At 40.7% G+C, this 21,754-nt stretch overlaps 1 protein-coding gene across 2 annotated transcripts in view; it reads right to left on the bottom strand.

Moving 5' to 3' along the window:
• SYTL4 (synaptotagmin like 4) overlaps positions 1-21,754 on the bottom strand; it is a 189,473-nt gene that overhangs the window by 15,996 nt on the left and 151,723 nt on the right. For both annotated transcript variants that reach the window (XM_090264511.1, XM_090264513.1), the window contains 6 exons: positions 13,133-13,223; positions 12,913-13,016; positions 12,297-12,398; positions 11,017-11,195; positions 10,618-10,720; positions 5,215-5,376 (listed from right to left, as the gene is read on the bottom strand). In XM_090264511.1, coding sequence (XP_090120637.1) covers positions 5,215-5,376; positions 10,618-10,720; positions 11,017-11,195; positions 12,297-12,398; positions 12,913-13,016; positions 13,133-13,223 — 741 coding nt within the window. The remainder of the gene's footprint in view (positions 1-5,214; positions 5,377-10,617; positions 10,721-11,016; positions 11,196-12,296; positions 12,399-12,912; positions 13,017-13,132; positions 13,224-21,754) is intronic.

Genomic DNA, 21,754 nt, shown 5'->3' with positions numbered 1-21,754 from the left:
AGTCCATGCTTTTAATGACTTTACTACGCTGCATAGAAAAAACCCAAAGAATACAGACAAACTTAACACTTGTTTCTTCTAAGGAAGAGAGTGGAATGGGAAAAGGAAGGAGGGCTTTCACATTTTACTCTGTATATATCTATAGTCTTTTAAAATGAGAATAGCATGTATCACTTAAATGATCTTCAAAATAAACGGTATTTTTTAAAAGAAAGCTTGCAAAGATTTGAGGACTACATGAAACTCTGTTACAAGGATTTGAATATGCCACAATTTTTGTTGTTGTTGTTGTTTTTATCTTCACCTGAAGATATTTTTTCATTGCTTTTAGAGAGAGTAAGGGAGAGAAGAAGGGGGAGAGAGAAACATCGATGGATCTAGACCAGGAATTAACACTGCAACCCGGGTATGTGTTCTGACTGGGCACTGAACCCACAACCTTTTTGTTATGAGACAATGCTCCAACCAAGTGAACCATACTGGACAGGGCAATATGTCACAATTTTTAATTTCACATTTATTTATGTTACTTTTTATTAATGACTGTCACTACCACCTGAATATAAATTCTAAAAGGGTATAAATCAAGCCTGTTTTTGTTCATCCTAGTATGCATGGCACTTAACAAAGTGTCTGGTACATATTAGGTGTTCCACAAATACTGGATGAATGCAAAAGTGAATGAATGTCTGGTATGAGAAGCAAGTGGCCTATCATCTTTGGCTGTGGGTAGCAGAACTGCTTCACTCTATTGGCTCTCTCAGCATGGCTCTGTTCTTTATGCTTTGGTATCCAGAGCATGAACCCTAGAGGTGCCCTTTCCCCTGCCTGTATGCACCATGGCTCCTTTAATCTAGGTCTTCATCACTGAGCATATCAATGCCCGGAGGGCATAATCCTTATCACTTTAGAAAAATATACCACATACCCAGAATGCACAAAGTTATAGTGTATGGGAAAGACAGAAAGGAATAGGGAAGTAATAGTCATTACCAGAGGGGAAGAGGGTTGGGGGGAGGATGTAGAGGGTAAAGGTGGTCAAATACAAGCTGATGGAAGGAGACTAGACTTTGGGTGGTGAGCATAAAATAGAGTACACAGATGTCATATTACAAAAGTTGTACACCCCAATAAACTCAATAAAAAGGAAAAAAACCTGTACAGCTGAAATTTATATAATATTATTAATCAATGTTATCCCAATGAATTTCATGTAAAAAAAGAATAAGGGAGGTAGATGCCTAGAAGAGGTAACTGACTGAGAATCAAATGGATTGCTAAGGAAAAATAACAGAAACAATAAATATACAATGTTTTTAAGTTAAAATAGATATGTAATATTGAAATGGTCAGTTTGTTGTTTATAAAATGTCTACAAAATTTTAATTTCTACATTGTGAACTTTAGTGGACTCTTAAGAACTGGAGTTTAGCTGTAGCTGGAAATTGGCATGCTTGTTTCAGTAGCATATTTTAATTCAGATTCAAAATAATTGCAAAGAGCAAATACCTCCATTTTAATGTGGCTTTTCATTCATACTGGCAGTAGTTCATGATGGTTTATAGTAACGTTTCCAAAATAAGTACATCAACTCTAGGCTCCTGAGAAAATGACTTGAGTGATAATGCTTAACAAATTTTAAATTTCTAGTAATATGCTACAGCTTTGTGCTAATTTCTTTCCTGTTTTTAATAGCATTTAAAGGGACAAATTTAATTTGTTACTGTTTTTTAGAAGGCGGTAGCTATCAAAATATTGAATGTACATTTCCTTTGACTCAGCAATTCTACCACCAGAAATTTCTCCTACAGCTGCATTTTTAAAAAGAAGGCCACACTTCCAGCCAAGATGGAGGCTTAGACTGACATGCTTTGTCTCCCTCCACAACTAAGTAGGAATACAACTACCTCAAAACCAAAGATAACCAGAAATTCCAGAAAATAAAACTACATGGAAGCCCAACTTATGAACTTATAAACCAGCGGTGCTCATCTGGATGGGTAGGAGGGGCGAAACCGGAACAGAAAAGTCGGGCGGACTGTCTGTGCTAGCAGCGGGGATAGTGGTGGGACTGCAAGAAATGCCAGGGGAGCAATCCTGGCTGCAGTCGAGACCTGTCAGCTCACAATTCCGACGCTGGGGAAGGCTGTCTCTGACTGTGAGGCCCAGAAGGCATGGGGACAGAGGAAGAGACTCCTGGTTTCTCAGCAGAGAGTAACAGCAAGAATCCATCTTGGACCCCCGCTCCAACACAAAGTGCCACAGAGTGGTGAAAAAGGTCACTGGTTGCCGGGTAGTGACAAGTGCACGGGGCTCTGCCCCTAACAGTCCACCCTGGAAGCAAAGGTAAACAGAAAACTGTCAGGATGAAGCAGACCATGATTGAAATCCCGGTGACGCAGCTCACGAGGCAGCACATGAGGGACCTAACTGATGAGCAAATAGGAAATCTTTCTGAGGCTCAGTTCAGAGCTATAGTCATAAGGTGGCTTACAGAATTAACAAAATATTTGGAACAAGACGGGGAAGGAATGAAAGCTAGTTATACTGAAACGAATGAAAACACATACGAGACAAGTGGTGAGGAAATGAAAACCAGAGATCAAATCAACAAATTGGAACGTAGGGAAGGAACAAACAGTCAAAGAGTGCAGAAAGAAGAAACAAAAAGTGAGGAATACAAGAGAGGCTCAGAGATCTCTGGGATGGCTATAAGTGAATGAACATTTGAATTATAGGATTGCCAGAGGGCTAAGAAGAACTAGAAATTGAGAAATTATGTGAAAAAATAATGAAGCAGAACTTCCTGAACTTGGGGAAGGAAATAGACTTACAGGTCCAGGAAGCACAGAGAGTTCCAGAAAAACTGCACCCAGGGAGAACCACCCCAAGACACACTATAATCAAATTGTCAACAATTAAAGATAAAGAGAATCTTAAAAGCAGGAAGAGAGAAGAAAAGAATCATGTACAAAGGCGTCCCAATTAGACTATCAGCTGATTTCTCAAAGGAGACCCTGCAGGCAAGAAGGGACTGGCAAGAAATATTCAAAGTAATGAAAATCAGAAACCTACAGCCACAAATACTCTATCCAGTGAAAATGTCATTCAGAATAGAAGGGCAGAGAAAGTGCTTCCAGGACAAAGTAAAACTGAAGGAGGTCATTAGATCCAAACCACTATTATATGAGATGTTAAAGGGGCTGGTTTAGGAGGATCAAAATTACGAACATTAAAATGAAAACTGCATCACAACAACCAACAACAGAAGCTAGGGTATCGAAATACAGGCAAGCTAAGTAGGCCACAAGAGTGGAAAAATAATTATAGGTATGGGGAACATATTGGGGGGAGTTCAGCAGGGAGGGGAAGGGGGAAAGGGAGGGAGATGGTTCAGGAATTAAGAAGCATAGTAGGAGGGAATGGAGTAGACAGGAAGAGACTGAGAAGAACTATATGCACAACCAATGGACATGGACTAAAAGTGGGGGACAACTGGAGGGAGGGGGTCACTGGGTGGAGGGAAGCAGAGGGAAAAGAAATTGGGACAACTGCAACAGTATAATCAATAAAACATATTTTAAAAAAAGAAGAAGGAGGAGGCCAGCGGTCCAGCAACCTTTTTGGCACCAAAGATCAACTGGTTTTGTGGAAGACGGTGGGCAGAAGTGGGGTGCAGGTAGGGAATGGAGATAGAGCTCAGGGGAGCTTCACTCACAGACCACAGACTGCTACCATTGTGTGGTCCAGGGGTTGGGGACACTAAAGAAGGCCAAGGTATATTACAGCATAGGTTTAACAGCAAAGAAAAAAAAAAGGCAAACAATTTAAATGCTCCACAGTGGGAGAATGGTAAATAAATTACAATACAGGCAAATGAAAGAATACTACACAGAAATTAAAATGAGATACATTTGTAAATAATGGCATAAAAAGATGTCCATGATAAATGATATTGTTAATTAAAAAATTAAGATATATATATATACACATATACACACACACACTGAGGTTTGTATGAGCCCAATTGTGTAAAAAGAAAAATTGTAAATTCTTATGTGTACATCTGTGTTGCTTAATGTAAAATTTCTATAAAGATATCCAAGTAGTTGATAAACAGTGGTTATTTCTAGGGAATAGAACCTACTTTTCTTCTTATACATGTCTGTTGTTTTAATTTTGAACCATGTACATATAAATCCTTTTATTCTTAATTTTCTTAACAATATATTTTATATACATAATTATATACATATACACACATACATACACACGCTAAAAAGTTCAAACAATATAAAAGAGCATACAGAGAAAATTAAATTGCCAACCCACCTCAGTTTCTTTTCTTAGAGGCAGCCACTACTAATAGTTTCTTTCATATCTTTTCAAAGGTATTCTATGGACCATGTCTTATTTTTCGCATTTAAAATGCTAGGGTAAAAATTTTTTACAGAAGAATCTTGTCATTGAATAGTTCTTATAATCAAGAAGTTCTACCTCTGTCTTAACAACTTCATCTTAACTGGAGTGACAATAACCTATTGAATGTCCATTATGTACCAGGCACTAATTGGTACTTTGCATACAATGCTCCATAAAAGGAATATTATCATCTCATTTCATAGATTAAGAAACTAAGGCTCACGGATGTTAGGTGACTTACCTAAGTTATTTTATATATTAGGTGATTTAACTACCTGGCAAATAGCAGAACCAGGATTCCAATCCAGGTCTGCATTCAGATCCCAGGCACTATTATGCACACTGCTATACTCTCACCTGAGGTACCATCTCTTATTTTCCTGAATTGTGTGACCAAGAGCACAGCAATTGAAATTCCATGAATTGTTTTACTTCCCACTTCTTTAGTGAAAATTTTAGCTTGGAAAAGGAGTGCAGATTAGGGTACACCCAAAAAGTTAGCTTGGAGAAGAGGTGTAAGTTAGAATGTTAGGATACACCCAGACTCTGAAAGGTTAGGAGGCAAAGTGTGGCACATATATGAAAGACTTTTCAAAGAAAAACTATGGCTTCATCCTTTGCCAGGACGTACAAGTGCACCTGAAATTACTATAAAGCTGAGAAACTCCAGCAGGGTGCACTAGAACTATATAGCAGATTACATTCAAAGATATTACCAACATGTACCAGCAGAGGTCATTGCAGGCAATTCTACTTCATATCCAAACTGCCTCAGTTGTAAAAGCAGACTACCTTTCCATGCAAAGGGAGGCAATGATCCAGTTTCTTATCAAGCATCCAAGAATCCATCTGGACATCTGCTTCTCCAAGAAAAGTGTTTCTACCAAAATGGCCATGATGCCAAACTGAGAACTGCAATGTCCTCTGGGCCAGAAGAGATTCTGGAATCTCATACTGTGAGGAGAAAAAAAAAAAAAAAAGTCCAAGATGATTAGTGATAATTCTTCAGCAAAGATTATTCCAAAATCTGAGCAACCAGTCCCAAAGCCCATAGTACTAAATATCATATTACTCTACTCCCTAATCATTATGAATTTCCTCAATTAAAAGCTTCCAGTTACCCCATTTCACAAAAAAAAAAAAAAAAAAAAAAAAAAAAAAAAAAAAAAACTACCATGTTCCATGGGAGGACCCAGAAATTAATTTTTCCTTGAGAGGGTAAGAGAACACTGGAACATTCCGAAAAAATGACCAGAGATTCCCGATCCCAAATGATTTTTTTTACTTTTACTTTTCAATTAAAGTTTATATGCAACATTCTTTTCTATCACTTTCAGGTGTACAGTGTAGTGGTTAGATAATCATATACTTTACAAAGTGTACCACTCAGTATTTCAAGTACCCACCTGGCACTATACATAGGTATTACAATATTGTTGACTATATTCCTTATACTATACATCCCCATGATTACTTTGTAACTATTAATTTGTACTTTTTAAGCCCTTTACCTTTCTCACCCAGTCCCCTAATCCCCCTCCCTTCTGGCGCCCATCACTGTGTTTTCTGTAAGTCTGTTTCTATGCTGTTTGTTTGTTTGTTTTGATCTTTACATTCCACATATAAGTAAAATCACATGGTATTTGTCTTTGTTAGTCTGACTTACTTCACTTAGCATAATACCCCCTAGGTCCATCCATGCTGTTGCAAAAAGTAAGATGTTCACCCTGGCTGGTGAGGCTCAGTGAACTGAGTGCCAGCCTGCAAATGGAAAGATTGCCAGTTTGATTCCCAGTCAGGGCATGTGCCTGGGTTGCAGACCAGGTCCCCAGTTAGGGGCATGCAAGATGCAACCAAATGGATGTTTCTCTCCTCTTTCTCTCTCCCTTCCTCTCTCTCTGAAAATAAATAAATAAAATCTAAAAAAAAAAAGGTAAGATGTCCTTTTTAACAGCTGAGCAATATTCCATTGTATATATGTACCACTATTTTTTACCCAGTCATCTATTGATGGGCCCTTGCATTGCTTCCATATCTTGCCTATTGTAAATAACGCTGGAATGAACATGGAGATGCATATAGAGTAGTACCTCTCTATACTGCGGTTCACTTATCGTGGCCTCACTGTATCACGGGATTTTAAAAAATATTATGTTTAATTATCTATCGCGGATTTTTCACTATATTGCGGGATTTTGCGGTACTGTATACATATGTTGTTAAAGTTACATAGGTTTAAGAGTGTAGGACATGTTTAACAATGTAAGTAGTATTATAAAAGTGTGAAAAAGGTTAATAAGGGAGTGGAAAATGTTAAGGGACTGGGAATGGTTTATAAGTGTGTGGGAAAGGTTTATAAAGCCTTAAAATATATATAAATACTAAAATAAATGTAAGGTTCCTACTTCACAGATTTTCACCAATGCGCGGGGGTCTAGAACATAATACCTGCCATAAGTGAGGGGATACTGTATTTTTTTTTCTAGTTTGTTGAACTTTTTTTATCAATGTTTTATTGTTTATGCTATTACAGTTGTCTCAATTTTTCCCCTTCACCCCTGCATCCAGTCTGCCCCCCCCGAATTCTGTAGTCAATCCCCACACTGTTGTCCATGTCCATGGGTCCTTCATATACAAGGTCTGTCCAGAAAGTATTCAGCCATGTAAATATGGAAAATAGAGACATTTATTGAAGTAGATACAAGAAACATTTATACATAGGACAATGACTCCTCGGTCTCCTTCAAAGTAGGCACTTTGTGACCTCACACAATTCTCCCAATTGCCATCAGCTACCCCACTGTATTTTCCTACATTTCATTGATGGGCTGAAATCTCTTTCCTTTCAAAGATGATTTTAGTTTTGGGACAAGCCAGAAGTCACAGGGTGCCAAATCTAGGCTGTAGGTGGGGCTGAGCCACCTAGGTGATTTGATGTTTCACCAAAAATCTCAGCACGAGACATGATGCTTGAGCAGGCACATTGTCGTGATGAAGCTTCTAATCACCAGTTTCCCATACCTGCTGCAGCTTTCTGAATCATCTGAATAGTTTCCACAGAGGAATGTTCGAGCTTAATGCAAATTTTGATGCAGATTCGTTGCTCTACCCACTCATTTTTAATGCAACAGCCACACAGTACACATGCTCACTCAACAACGCCTACTGCCACCACTGATTAGTACAGTGAAGTCATCATTGTTCATACATGTGCATTCCAGTCCACTCTCCTAGGCTGCTGGGTTACATTGACATCGCACAATCCATTCTCATTATATTAACAATGGTTGGACTTTTTCTGGACAGACCTCATATGTACTTTTGAATTAGTGTTTTGGGTTTCTTCAGATATATACACAGAAGTGCAATTGCTGAGTTATAAGGCAATTCCATTTTTTATTTTTTGAGATATCTCCATACTGTTTTCCACAGTGGTTACACCAGTCTGCATTCCCATCAACAGTGCATGAGGGTTCCCTTTTCTCCATATCCTTGCCAACGCTTGATGTTTGTTGAATTATTGATGATAGCCATTCTGACAGGTGTGGGGTGATATCTCATTGTGGTTTTAATATGCATTTATCTTCATAGTTTAAGGAGGATAAGTGTAAATTCTTCTTTCAATGTTCAGTAAAAATTCACCGGTGAAGACTACCGGTCAAGAACATTTGTTTGCTTGAATATTTATTTTATTATTGTTTTAATATTTTTGGTTGTAATTGGTCTGATCAAATATGGTTTCTCCCCACTTTAGCTGCCTCTCTGTTTGTTCCTATGTATTCAGTAGATACAGTATTCCTTCACTTATCGAGGGTATTACATTCTAGACCCCTTTGTGATAGGTGAAAATCCACAAAGTAGGAACCTTACATTTATTTTAGTATATATATATTAGGCTTTATAAACCCTTCCCACACACTTATAAATCGTACCCAGTCCCTCATTAACCTTTCCCACACCCTTATTAACCTTTTCCACACTTTTATAAACACTATTTATGTTCTAAAACATATTCTACAGTCTTAGGCCTACATAACTTTAACAACATACATATACAGTAGTGCAAAATCCCACGATATAGCGAAAAATCCGCGATCAATAATTAAATATTTTTAAAAATCCAGCGATACAGTGAGGCCACAATAAGTGAACCACAATATAGACAGGGACTACTGTATACTATTTCTCCCAGTTCTTGTAGGGTGGTCTTATATAGTAGGTGTTCTGTGCCATTTCCCTAATTACCTGAGCTGGGTGCTTTAGGAGTGTCTCTTGTGTGGGTTATATTATCCCTCCCACATGTTGTATTTCAGTGTTGACTGCTGTTGGTCTGACTGGGTTGGGTTGACCCATAGGCTGGCTGTCTTTGAGGACTGACTCCAACTACATTGTATGAGCTGCTGACCCCATGAGGCAGAACTCACACCCATAGGTTCTGGTGCATGGTAAGACCTCCTTTTGAGTGTGCCTGTGGCGATAATGAGGTCATGTTCTGATGTAGTCTGAAGCAAGTCATCAATGTGTTCATTCTGAGGCCTCTTAGGAGGGACTCCAGTGCATGTCAATTTTAGACACTGTCTATAGCTGGTATCAGGCTACCTGTTAGGAGCCACAAAGCATTCTACAGTTGGTAGCTGCCCTTGCAGGGCCTGGATTCTCATTGGAGGCACCAGACTATGCACTGAAGCTGACTGCCACTAGTAATGAGCCTGGGGCAGGTTAGCAAAAGTCCCAAGACACCCCAAAACTCATCACTGCCTGCTGGCTTCCCATTAAACTTAGCTTCTGAAAGAGCCTCTGGCAGTACATGAGTTGCATGAGGAAGACTCAGTGAATTACCAGGCAAGGGTGAGTGTTCCATACAGATCCAAAGTAGGCACCAGTGCTGGGTCTAAGACCATTCAGCAAAAGTCTGAGTATTCCAAGGCCAGCTGCTACCTTCTTGAGGCCTACAGACCTTTGCAGTGTGGCAGGCCCTAGGGAGTTGGCAGAGAGGGGCTTGTACCTCTTCCTAGGCTGATGCTGTGGGATTGTGGAGAACATACAAACACAGAAACAGTGGTTTATTCTTGTGTATGTGGGTGTAGGGGGGGATGGCCTTTATCTGAAAGCCACACAATTCAGTCTCTCCCTGTGTATCTCTGGCACTCCTTGAGGTTTGCCTGAACTTCCTTGAGCGTTTTTCAAGAAAGACTTTGATATGGATTCAGGCTGGACAAATCTTTCCACCAGGAGTGAACTTGGCAGGGCAGGGCCTCAGGTAGTTGACAGGGGGTCACAGGGAGGGGACCTAATGCATCTCTCCTGGCTAATGCCATATGGAGGGGTGTGCTCCACTCAGGAAAGATGGCATCTGTGGGCAGTATAAAAGAGAGACTCAGCACAGGGACATTGATAGTATCCCTCCAGCCCTTTCCCCAAAGCCACTCAATCTCATCTCTCCCTGTATTAACTCTGGTCCTCTCGGAGCTACCGTCCTTTCTATAGAACCCAGGGTGAGTGCCTGAAAGTGAGATTTTGTGCACTTGTCCTTTAAGAGGGTGTCTGGGTTTCCTGAAGTTTCCCATCTCACCTGGGTGGATGGAATCCCACTTATTTTCACAGCTGGATATTATGTGGTCTCTTCTTCCCAACTCTGGTGCTCTGGGCTAGTGAGCTCAGCATGGGTTTGAGGTCCCTTACTCCTCTGGGGAGCTCTTCAGCTGAAATACCCCTTTGGATCTATACTGTCCCACATAAATATGGGGCCAATACTTTTTGTGACTCTGTCCTTCCTACCAGTGTTGACATGGCTTATTCTGTATATACTTAGTTATGACTTCTGTTCAGCTAGTCTTCAGATGGATATTCAGGTTAATTGTTCTGTAGTTTAGCTGTAATTTTGATATGGTCCTGGGAGAAGGTAACTGTAACTTCTATCTACTCTGCCACCTTCTTGAATCCCTCAAATGACTTTTTAAACTGAGATTTGTGGCCATGTGAATTTCCAACTTCACAATAATTCAGGAAAGCCAGAGCACCTTTGTTCTCTTCTCTGGAAGGTTCAGATGTGAACAGATACCCAGAGTGTATCCTCAGACACAGACATGGCCACCCAAAACCATGTCAACCAGCCATGTAGCCAGAGAATAATTACAGCTTATTTAGTGCACAAAACAGAACATGTTTTCCTTCCCTCAGGATCTAGATACTTACTCTGAAGATCTCATCATATAGTGGATTGACAGTGTCCCGCTTGATGCTTGTTTTTCTTTTTCCTTGCCGGGACTTGTCAGGCAGCAGATAAGTCTTCACATAGCTAAAGATCAAGTAGAGTACTGAGTAATTCATCATCTTTTCTCAACCCATTCTTCACTTCCCTGTTCTCCATATATATATGCCACGAGGAAATTAAAATTTCACATCAAGCTCTCTTAGACATGCCATTCTTGCATTTTTCCAATCCTGGTCCCTTTCCCACCTCTCTCCTAACCACTCTCAACCATAAATACTTGTCCTCCCAGGAAGTAATAACCTCAGTTCAAGAGGTCCCAAATAGATGACAGGGTCTGAGCTGTCATCTCAGAGCATCAGTCAGGTTCTAGAAACACTCACGGATTAGAGCGCTTCTTGGCTTCATCAGCATAAGCCAGCTGGTGGCACACCTTCACATGGATGATCAGAGTCTGTGTTTGTTGCTCATACTTCAGGGAAAAGGCAATCTTGCCAGTCACAGAGATGTTCCCAAAATCGCCAGCTTGGCTATAGATGCTCATCGTGCTGCCTATTGTACTCTGAAGATAAAGCACCCACAAACATCTGGCAAAGGCATACTCACCTGACCACATGGCTCTCATCTTTCCTCATGATAAAACCACCACTGAATAAAACAAAAGTTTCAAAAATCCCTACAATAAGCTAGTACTGCCAACAGTCCTGTACTCTGAGTATAAAAGACATCTAGAAGCACTGTCACAATTGTTCAGGATAATGCATCAGTTCATGGCTCACATAAGCTCTTGGCTTCTCTTCTTCCCTTATTTCTAGACATTTAATTGTTAATTTTCACCTTCCCAGTAGGTGGGCAAGGTATAGAGGTAAGGTGGACATAAGTCTATCTTTGGTATATGTTATATATGCTAAAATATTGGCTAGAAGGGAACAGTTACTAATTAAACAAAGTGCCTTAATTATCTGTGAGTTTCTTTTATCTACCTTAGCCCTATCAAGGCCTATAGAAAGAAGTGAATGAGTCAGAATTTGGGAGAAAACCCCTCCAGCAGTAAAAAGACAGCTTCTTCTCAGGCAGTGATGAGCTCTGCAAGCCTACTATTCTCTTCCTGTGTGAGCAGGAACGAACTCTGATCACCCTGGTTCCTCATTCTTGTTCCTCCTAAACATCAATCTTTATATATATGATGTAACTATGCCCTGATTCTTAAATGTTCTTTTAAATTCATGATTCTGATTGGTACTATTGCTCCTTATTCATACCATGATGCCAATTAATCCTGCCAGGGTCCTTCTCATGATAGTCACTACCCTTGAATGTGAGATTTGAGTTGGGCTCTGATAAAGAAATCTGATCTTGCTCATTTTATGACCTGAGTAACTCTTTAGGGGAGAATTTACAGCTTACTGTTCACAAAGCTGTGATGAAGTACATTTCTAGCCCTAATTCTTACGCAACATAAGAATCTCTAGGGCACAGACTGAGGAAGTCACCCCATTTGAAGTAAGCAACTAATGTATAAATTGAGGACAGGAACAAATGCATCTAGGTTACCTGGAAAGAGTTACTAGAATTATCCAGGTCATAACTCTCATCCAAGGAGCTACTTTCTTCCTTCCTGATGTTCCAACATGCATATAGCCAAAAAACTAATACAACTTACCACGGAAGAGCCACTTTGCAGGCTGCTTCTGGCTAGTTTTTGGCGATGCAACTTCACCAGATGGTCAATGTCTTCTTCTTCTTCTTCTTCTTCTTCCTCTTCCTAAAGCAATAAATATAGATTCAGAGTTAATAAAAATAAGAAATAGCACAAAGACTAATATCCTTTCTTTATTGGGAGCCATAACTGTTGCTAAGTTCTGAGGTGTCATGTGAACATGTATGCACATATCCTTATTTTTATGTCTGCCCATTTCAGGCTTACAAACTATATTCCACCCACCTTTCTCAAATATCAAAGAACAAGATTAAGAATATCTCTTTCACATTTGACTTCCCCAACCCACACATCTGTTTACATTTTAATCAACACAAGTATTTACTTGAGCACTGGAACATATCAAGCAATGTATTAGAATATAAAAGAGACAGTGAAGACAGTTTTTTTCTTTAAGTAATTCTGCAACCAGATTTACTTAAGTAATTTGGGAAAATAAAGATTCATGTTCTGTTTCCCTAAAGAATGTAACAGAGTGATTAAGATTATCAGGTACTAAAGCCAACTCTAGATATGTAAAATTGCACATAGTGACCAAGTGAAATACAAAGGTACTCACCATATCCATACTGAGGCCAGGGACAGATTTGCTTCTGTCTCCCAAGGAGCCACTTTCATGCCCCACATCTTCTGGGCGAAGATCAATCACAGATTTAGTATAATCTAAGTAAAAGACCAATATCTCAAATCAAAAGAGACATACTATTTTTCCATACCAAAAACCCATCAAGGGTACTCAGAACTTCAATCTCAAAAAGTCATGAAGGGCAAACAGCTACCTGAAGGCCTGAGGATTTTTCTGGTGTTCTTCTTGAATATCATTTCACCCTCATCAACAGATATCACGTTTTGACCCCCAGGCTGAGTTTCCTAAGAAGGAACAGGACAGGAAATGGAAAAGGACAGTTGGATATTGAAAGTACATAGTAGGAAAGGATAGCCTCAGAAAGAATAATGCTTAGGGAATTTATCCAAGATGTTGAACTGGTAGAAGTTACACTCAGCTCCTCTCAGGACAACATCAAAATTACAACTAAATTATAAAACAATCAACATGGATAACTATCTGAAGACTAGTTGAACAGACGTCTTATAACTAGTGATATACATAAGAAGCTACTTCAAGATTGGTAGGAAGGGCAGAAATGCAAAAAGGACCGGCCCTGTGCCCACGTGTGGAGGTTGAGAATCTGGAGGAATATCTCAGCCGTAGAGTTCTCCATTGAAGAATAAAAGGTCTCAACCCCATGCTGGGCTTCCCAGCCCAGGGCACCAGTACACAAAAGTGCCCACATAACATCTGGTTTTGAAAAACAGTGGGGATTCCAAATACACCTGGGTAAGATGGAAGACTGCTGGAAACCCAGGTATTCTCTGACAAAAACAGTGCACAAAATCTATTTTTCCCCCCCTGGGAACAACAGGAAGGAGTACGGGAAGGTGCATTTCAAAATAAAAAAATCCTTACCCGAGGATAGTTCATTGACTTTATAGAAAGGGGAAGGGAGACACACACAGACACACAGACACACAGATCAATGGGCGGCCTCCCGTACGTGCCCCAACTGGAGAGCAGGCCCGCAACCTTTAGTTGCACAGGACAAAGCTCCACCCAGCTGAGCCACCCGGCCCAGGCACGGAGGTGCTTTTATTTATTTTTAAATAATTTTTTAAAATTTATTTATTTATTTATTTATTTTTAGAGAGAAGGGAAAGGAGAAAGAGAGGGAGAGAAACATCACTGTGTGGTTGCCTCTCACTCGCGCCTCCAACTGGGGACCCGACGTGCAACCTAGTCATGTGCCCTGACTGGGAATCGAACCAGCGACACTTGGCTCGCAGGCCGAAGTACCAGGCTGGAATCCGGAGTGCAGAGCACTTGCCCAGGCTCTGCGCATGCAGGCTCAGGAGGTGCGGGAACGGTGGGCAGCAGCGACTCACAGACACTCACGTCTACTGAGCACAAGTGTCTGCGGCCCTGCCCTAAGAGGCAAAAGACCAACTCCTGGAACATGGCGCTGCAGGCCTGGGGCTAGCTCCCCAGCCGCTTGGGTGCACACCGGCACTCGAGCCAAAAAACACCTCGAGGGCTTCCTCGGAGTGCGGCAACGCCAGCTTTCTAGGAGCGTGGCGCAGCAGGCCGGAGCTTAGTTCCCCGTACACCTTGGTCACCCACCGGTGCTCGAGCCAAAAAAACACCTCGAGGGCTTTCCCGGAGCGCAGCACAGTCAGGTTTCTCAGAGCGCGGCATGGCCAGCTTTCTAGGAGCCTGGCGCGGCAGGCATGAGCTTAGTTCCCCAGCCGCCTTGGGCGAGCACTGATGCTTGAGTGAAAAAAAACACCTTGCCAGCTTCCCCAGAGCGCGGCGTGGCCTGCTTTCCTGGAGCGCGGTGTGGCAGACCTGAGGTGGGCTCTTGGCTGCCTTGCATTGTGCCCTGCCGGCCACCTCGCGCACACCACTGCTGCAAGGAATAGGAATCTCTGACCTATCACATTAGACCAGCTGTGGACGCAGAAAAAGAAGACGACACAAGAAGGCTGAACTGAGTAAAAACATTCTTTTTTTTTTTTTTCTTTTTCCCTTTTTCCTTTTTCTTTTCTTCCTGAAAGAGGAGGGGAGGAGGGAGGAGGGGAAGGAAGGAGGAAAAAACAAACTATATCTCTAATCTGTTTTATATAATCTTTCCTTCTTATCCCTCTTCTTCAATTGTTGTTTATTGGTTTGTGGGCCTAGTTCAGCCTCCCTTTCACTCTAAATAAAGAGACTATAACTACTATTTAAATCCAATACTATATAATTCCACTTTCCTACTATATTCTGCACTCTTCCCCCCTTTTTTTCCTATAGTTATTAACATACAACGTAAATATTACCTACTGTCTTGCACAGTCTCATCTATTATTAACCTATTATCGCCTCTCTCAAAAATCATATTTTTCCTTCACTAAAACAACCCTTATCTGTTCTTCCTATAGTGTAAAAGTTCTAATCTCTATACATCTATATTAATACTGGCTCGTTGGCTGATGATAGCAGGATAGAGGGTGGGGGATATTTTTGAGGGTGCGGGTCTCCTGCTGGGGCTGTGTGTTTATGTTTTTAACAGCATCTCCACAAAAGAATTCGAGATAAAGTGGATAGAGTGACTGTCAATCAACAAGCCAGAAGGAATATCCTAACAAAAAAAAAATCTGAAATATAACCAGACAGCATAAAAAAACGATATAAAAGGTACCTCAAGAACATCAGGCTCAGGATATCAAAGAGACTGCACCACTGAAACCCCCATATCTACCATAAAAAGTCTCATACCACAAAGGTGGGAAGGCAAAGCAGACAAATCCAAATAATAAAAACAAACAAGAAGAATCCAACATGGTAAGACGCAGAAACAACCTCTCGATGAAAAGAAAAGAGGAATCCCCAGAAAGAAAGGTAGATGGAATAGACATAGCACAAATGTCAGACATGGAATTCAAAACTATGGTGGTGAAGAAGCTCAATATGCTCGAAAACCCCAAAAACAACTATGACAACCTCTAAGGAAGTTACCAACAGCTCCAAGAAAATTACAGGGAACTTGCAGAGAACTACACTAGCATAAAAAAAGACATAGAAATGATCAACAAGACCCAGGAGGAAATGAAGAATGCAATCTCTGAACTGAAAAACACAGTAGAATCAGTCAAAAGCAGACTAAACGAAACATAGGATCAGATTAGTGAGTTAGAGGATAATGTAGGTAATAATTCTCAAATGATACAGCAAAATGAAAAAAGATTGAAAAAATATGAACAAGATGTAAGGGAATTACAGGGTAGCATTAGAAAAAAATAATTTAAGGATCATAGGAATAAGAGAGGGAGAAGACAAGGACCATGGAATTGAAAAACTGATAGGAGAAATAGTGACAGAAAATTTTCCGAACCTGATGAGAGAAAAAGTTATGCAAGTCCAAGAAGCACTAAGAGTTCCAATAAAGAGGAACCCCCAAAAACGCACTCCAAGGCACATCATAGTTAAAATGGCAACTAAGGCATTTCTGTACACCAACAATAAAATATCAGAGACAGAAGCAAAAAAGAAAATACCATTTACTATATCGGCAGCCGTCCGTCTCGAGAGACGATGGTGTAGCTTCTTAAGAGTCTATCTGCACCGCCGAGAATGGCTGTGCAGTCCAACTCGGGAGTGACACAGTATCTGTCTCCTCCCGTGTTGAATCGACATCTTGTGATGATGCTGGAGTGTCCTCTCCAGTGAAGCTGAAGCTACAGAGCCTGGGCAGGGTGATATGGAGGGTCTGCTGTTGCCCATGCAGCAGACACCCCCTCTCTTCGCAGCTGAAGGGTCCAAGGGAAAGACGGAGTCAATACAGCTTGGCTTCAGGTGCGCCGCAGGAGTTGCCGGTGTTGACTACAACGTCAAACCGCCTTAGGGACTCCGGCTCCGGATTTTCTGTCGGGGTTTACTCCCTTAGCCTTTCCCCTGAAGAGGTATGCCGCAAGGCAGCGGAGGTTTTTTGGAGTCAGAGTTTTCCTTCTCTGATGTGCTCTGACTGGAAGATCGAACCAGCGACACTTAGCTCGCAGGCCAACATTCAAAGACAAAGAGAGAATCCTCAAAGCAGCAAGAGAAAAACAGCAAATAACTTACAAGGGAGCTCTAATAAGGCTATCGACCGATTTCTCAACAGAAACATTACAAGCCAGAAGGGAATGGTCAAAAATATTTCAAGCAATGAAAAACAAAGGCCTACAACCAAGAATACTCTCCCCAGCAAGGCTCGCATTCAAAATAGAAGGTGAAATAAGGAGTTTCTCAGACAAAGGAAGACTAAAAGAATACATCTCCACAAAACCAGCATTGCAAGAGATGCTAAAGGGAATATTCTAAGAAAAAGGAAGAGAAAAAACAAAAAAAGAGTAGAGGAACAGAGATACAAAAGGGAAATGAATAAATACATGTCAATAATAACCTTAAATGTAAATGGATTAAATGTTCCCATTAAAAGACATAGGGTAACAGAATGGATAAGAAAACAGGACCCACATATTTGCTGTCTACAAGAAACACACCTCAAAACAAAAGATTCACATAGACTGAAAGTAAAGGGATATAAAAAAATATTCCAAGCAAATGGACCTGAAAAAAAAGCTGGGGTAGCAGTCCTCATATCAGACAAAACGGATTTCAAAGCAAGGGCAACAAAAGAGACAAAGAAGGATATTTCATAATACTTAAAGGAACGATTCATCAAGAAGATATAACACTGATAAACATATATGCACCCAACATAGGAGCACCCAAATACATAAAGCAAATACTAGAAGACCACAAGAAGGATATCAAAAACAACACACTCATAGTAGGGGACTTCAACACTCCATTATCAACAATAGACAGATCATCCAAGCAAAGAAACACCAAGGATATACAGGCATTGAACAACACACTAAACCACATGGACTTAACTGATATATATAGAACTTTTCACCCCAAAGAAGCAAAATATACATTCTTTTCAAAGGCACATGGGACATTTTCAAAGATAGACCACATAATAGGACACAAAACAAGCCTCAAGAAATTCATGAAAATTGAAATTATATCAAGCATCTTTTCAGACCACAATGCCTTGAAACTAAAAATCAACCTCAGGGAAAAAAATAAAAGACACCCAAACTCATGGAGAATGAATAACACGCTCTTAAATAACGAATGGGTTAACAATGACATCAAAGAGGAAATCAAGAAATTTCTAGAAACTAATGACAATGAACACACAACAGCCCAAAACCTATGGGACACAGCACAAGCAGTCCTATGAGGGAAGTTCATAGCAATACAGGCATATCTGAAAAGGCTAGCAGAATATCAAATAAAAAACCTAACCATAAAGCAACAAGAACTAGAACAGCAACAACAAACAAAGCCTAGGGCAAAAAGAAGAAAGAAAATCATCAAGATCAAAGCAGAATTAAACGACATAGAAATGAAATGAACAATACAAGAAATCCACAAAACTAGGAGCTGGTTCTTTGAAAAAATAAACAAAATTGACAAGCCTCTAGCCAGGCTCATTAAGAAAAAAAGAGAGAAGACCCAAATAAACAAAATCAGAAATGAAAGAGAAGAAATCACGACTGATACCTCAGAAATACAAACAATTATAAGAAATTACTACAAACAAGTATATGGCAAGAAATTTGACAACCTAGTAGAAATGGACAGATTTCTAGATCATATAACCTTACAGACCCTGGCTGGTTTGGCTCAGTGGATTGAGCGTCGGCCTGCGAGCTAAGTGTCGCTGGTTCGATCTCCCAGTCAGGGCACATCAGAGAAGGAAAACTCTGACTCCAAAAAACCTCCGCTGCCTTGCGGCATACCTCTTCAGGGGAAAGGCTAAGGGAGTAAACCCCGACAGAAAATCTGGAGCTGGAGTCCCTAAGGCGGTTTGACGTTGTAGTCAACACCGGCAACTCCTGCGGCGCACCTGAAACCAAGCTGTATTGACAACGTCTTTCCCTTGGACCTTTCAGCTGCGAAGAGCGGGGGGGTCTGCTGCATGGGCAACAGCAGACCCTCCATATCACCCTGCCCAGGCTCTGTAGCTTCAGCTTCACTGGAGAGGACACCCCAGCGTCATCGCAAGATGTCGATTCAACACGGGAGGAGACAGATACCGTGTCACTCCCGAGTCGGACTGCACAACCATTCTCGGCGGTGCAGATAGACTCTTAAGAAGCTACACCATCGTCTTTCAAGACGGACGGCTGCCGACCGATAACCTTACAAAACTGAATCAAAAAGAAGTAGAAAGTCTCAACAGACCAATAACAAAGAAGGAAATTGAAACAGTAATCCAAAATCTCCCTGCACACAAAAGCCCTGGATCGGATGGATTCACAGGCGAATTTTACAAAACATTTCAGGAAGAACTAACTCCTACCCTCCTCAAACTATTCCAGAAAATCCAAGAAGAGAGAAAAATCCCAAACTCTTTCTATGAAGCCACTATTACCCTCATCCCAAAACCAGGTCAAGACACAGCAAAGAAAGAAAACTACAGGCCAATATCACTGATGAACATAGATGCTAAAATCCTCAATAAAATATTGGCAAACAGGATCCAACAATACATCAAAAAGATCATACACCATGATCAAGTGGGATTCATCCCAGGGATGCAAAGATGGTTTATTATTCGCAAATCAATAAATATAATACATCACCTAAACAAAATGAAAGACAAAAATCACATGATCATATCTATAGATGCAGAAAAAGCATTTGATAAAGTACAACACCCATTTATGTTGAAAACACTCAGCAAAATGGGAATAGAGGGAGCATACCTTAACATCATTAAGGCTATATATGAGAAGCCTGAAGCCAACATCATACTCAATGGACAAAAACTGAAAGCATTCCCCCTGAAATCAGGAACTAGACAAGGCTGTCCACTCTCCCCACTTCTATTCAACATAGTGTTGGAAGTCCTAGCCACAGCAATCAGACAAGACAAAGAAATAAAAGGCATCCAAATTGGGAAAGAAGAATTAAAACTATCACTATTTGCAGACGACATGATAGTATACCTAGAAAACCCTATAAAATCCACTAAAAGACTACTAGATATAATAAGTGGATTTGGCAAAATAGCAGGGTACAAAATAAATATACAGAAATCTAAGGCATTTCTGTACACCAACAATAAAATATCAGAGACAGAAGCAAAAAAGAAAATACCATTTACTATAGCCACAAGAAAAATAAAGTACCTAGGAATAAACTTAACCAAAGAGATAAAAGAGCTGTACACTGAAAATTATGCAACATTGAAGAAAGAAATTAAGGAAGATACAAATAAATGGAGGCAAATACCATGTTTTTGGATGGGAAGAATCAACCCTACTGCACTGTTGGTGGGAATGCAGACTGGTGCAGCCACTATGGAAAACAGTATGGAATTTCCTCAAAAAACTAAAAATGGAACTGCCATTTGAACCAGTGATTCCACTGCTAGGATTATACCCGAAAAATCCTGAAACCCTAATTCAAGAGAACTTATGCACCCCTATGTTCATAGCAGCCCTGTTTACAATAGCTAAGTGCTGGAAACAGCCTAGGTGCCCGTCTGTGGATGAGTGGATAAAAAAACTGTGGTACATCTACACAATGGAATACTATGTAGCAGAAAGAAAGAAGGAACTCCTGCCATTTGTGACAACATGGATGGAATTAGAGAGAATTATGCTTAGTGAAATAAGCCAGGAAAAGAAAGCAAAATACCATATGATATCACCCAATATAGGAAACTAAAGAGCAACACAAACAAACGAACTAAATAGGCAAAGACTAGAATAGTAGTCAGTAGGGGGGAGGGGGGAGGGAGAGAAGGGGGATAAGTAAGGAAAGGGTCTAGTCAAGGAACGTATATGAATGACTCACGGACATGGACAACGGGGAGGGATATAATTGTGGGAGAAGGGATGGGCTGGGAAGGGGGAGCAATGGGGGAAAAATGGGACAACTGTAATTGAATAACCAAAAAATAAAATTAAAAAAAAAAAGAAATCTAAGGCATTTCTGTACACCAACAATAAAATATCAGAGACAGAAGCAAAAAAGAAAATACCATTTACTATATCGGCAGCCGTCCGTCTCGAGAGACGATGGTGTAGCTTCTTAAGAGTCTATCTGCACCGCCGAGAATGGCTGTGCAGTCCAACTCGGGAGTGACACAGTATCTGTCTCCTCCCGTGTTGAATCGACATCTTGTGATGATGCTGGAGTGTCCTCTCCAGTGAAGCTGAAGCTACAGAGCCTGGGCAGGGTGATATGGAGGGTCTGCTGTTGCCCATGCAGCAGACACCCCCTCTCTTCGCAGCTGAAGGGTCCAAGGGAAAGACGGAGTCAATACAGCTTGGCTTCAGGTGCGCCGCAGGAGTTGCCGGTGTTGACTACAACGTCAAACCACCTTAGGGACTCCGGCTCCGGATTTTCTGTCGGGGTTTACTCCCTTAGCCTTTCCCCTGAAGAGGTATGCCGCAAGGCAGCGGAGGTTTTTTGGAGTCAGAGTTTTCCTTCTCTGATGTGCTCTGACTGGAAGATCGAACCAGCGACACTTAGCTCGCAGGCCAACGCTCAATCCACTGAGCCAAACCAGCTATATAGAAGAAAAAATATTAAAAATTATATATATAACAAACAATAGAGATCTAATTGGAGAAAAATGTCCCTCCCAACACTATCAACAACAAACCATTTACTATAGCAACAAGAAAAATAAAGTACCTAGGAATAAACTTAACCAAAGAGATAAAAGACCTATACACTGAAAATTATGCAACATTGAAGAAAGAAATTAGGGAAGATACAAATGAATGGAGGC

Source organism: Furipterus horrens, unplaced genomic scaffold, assembly GCF_987537825.1.
Source record: "Furipterus horrens unplaced genomic scaffold, mFurHor1.1.pri manual_scaffold_17, whole genome shotgun sequence".
NCBI classification, from domain to species: Eukaryota; Metazoa; Chordata; class Mammalia; order Chiroptera; family Furipteridae; genus Furipterus; species Furipterus horrens.
This window is presented reverse-complemented; position numbering and strand designations above follow the sequence as displayed.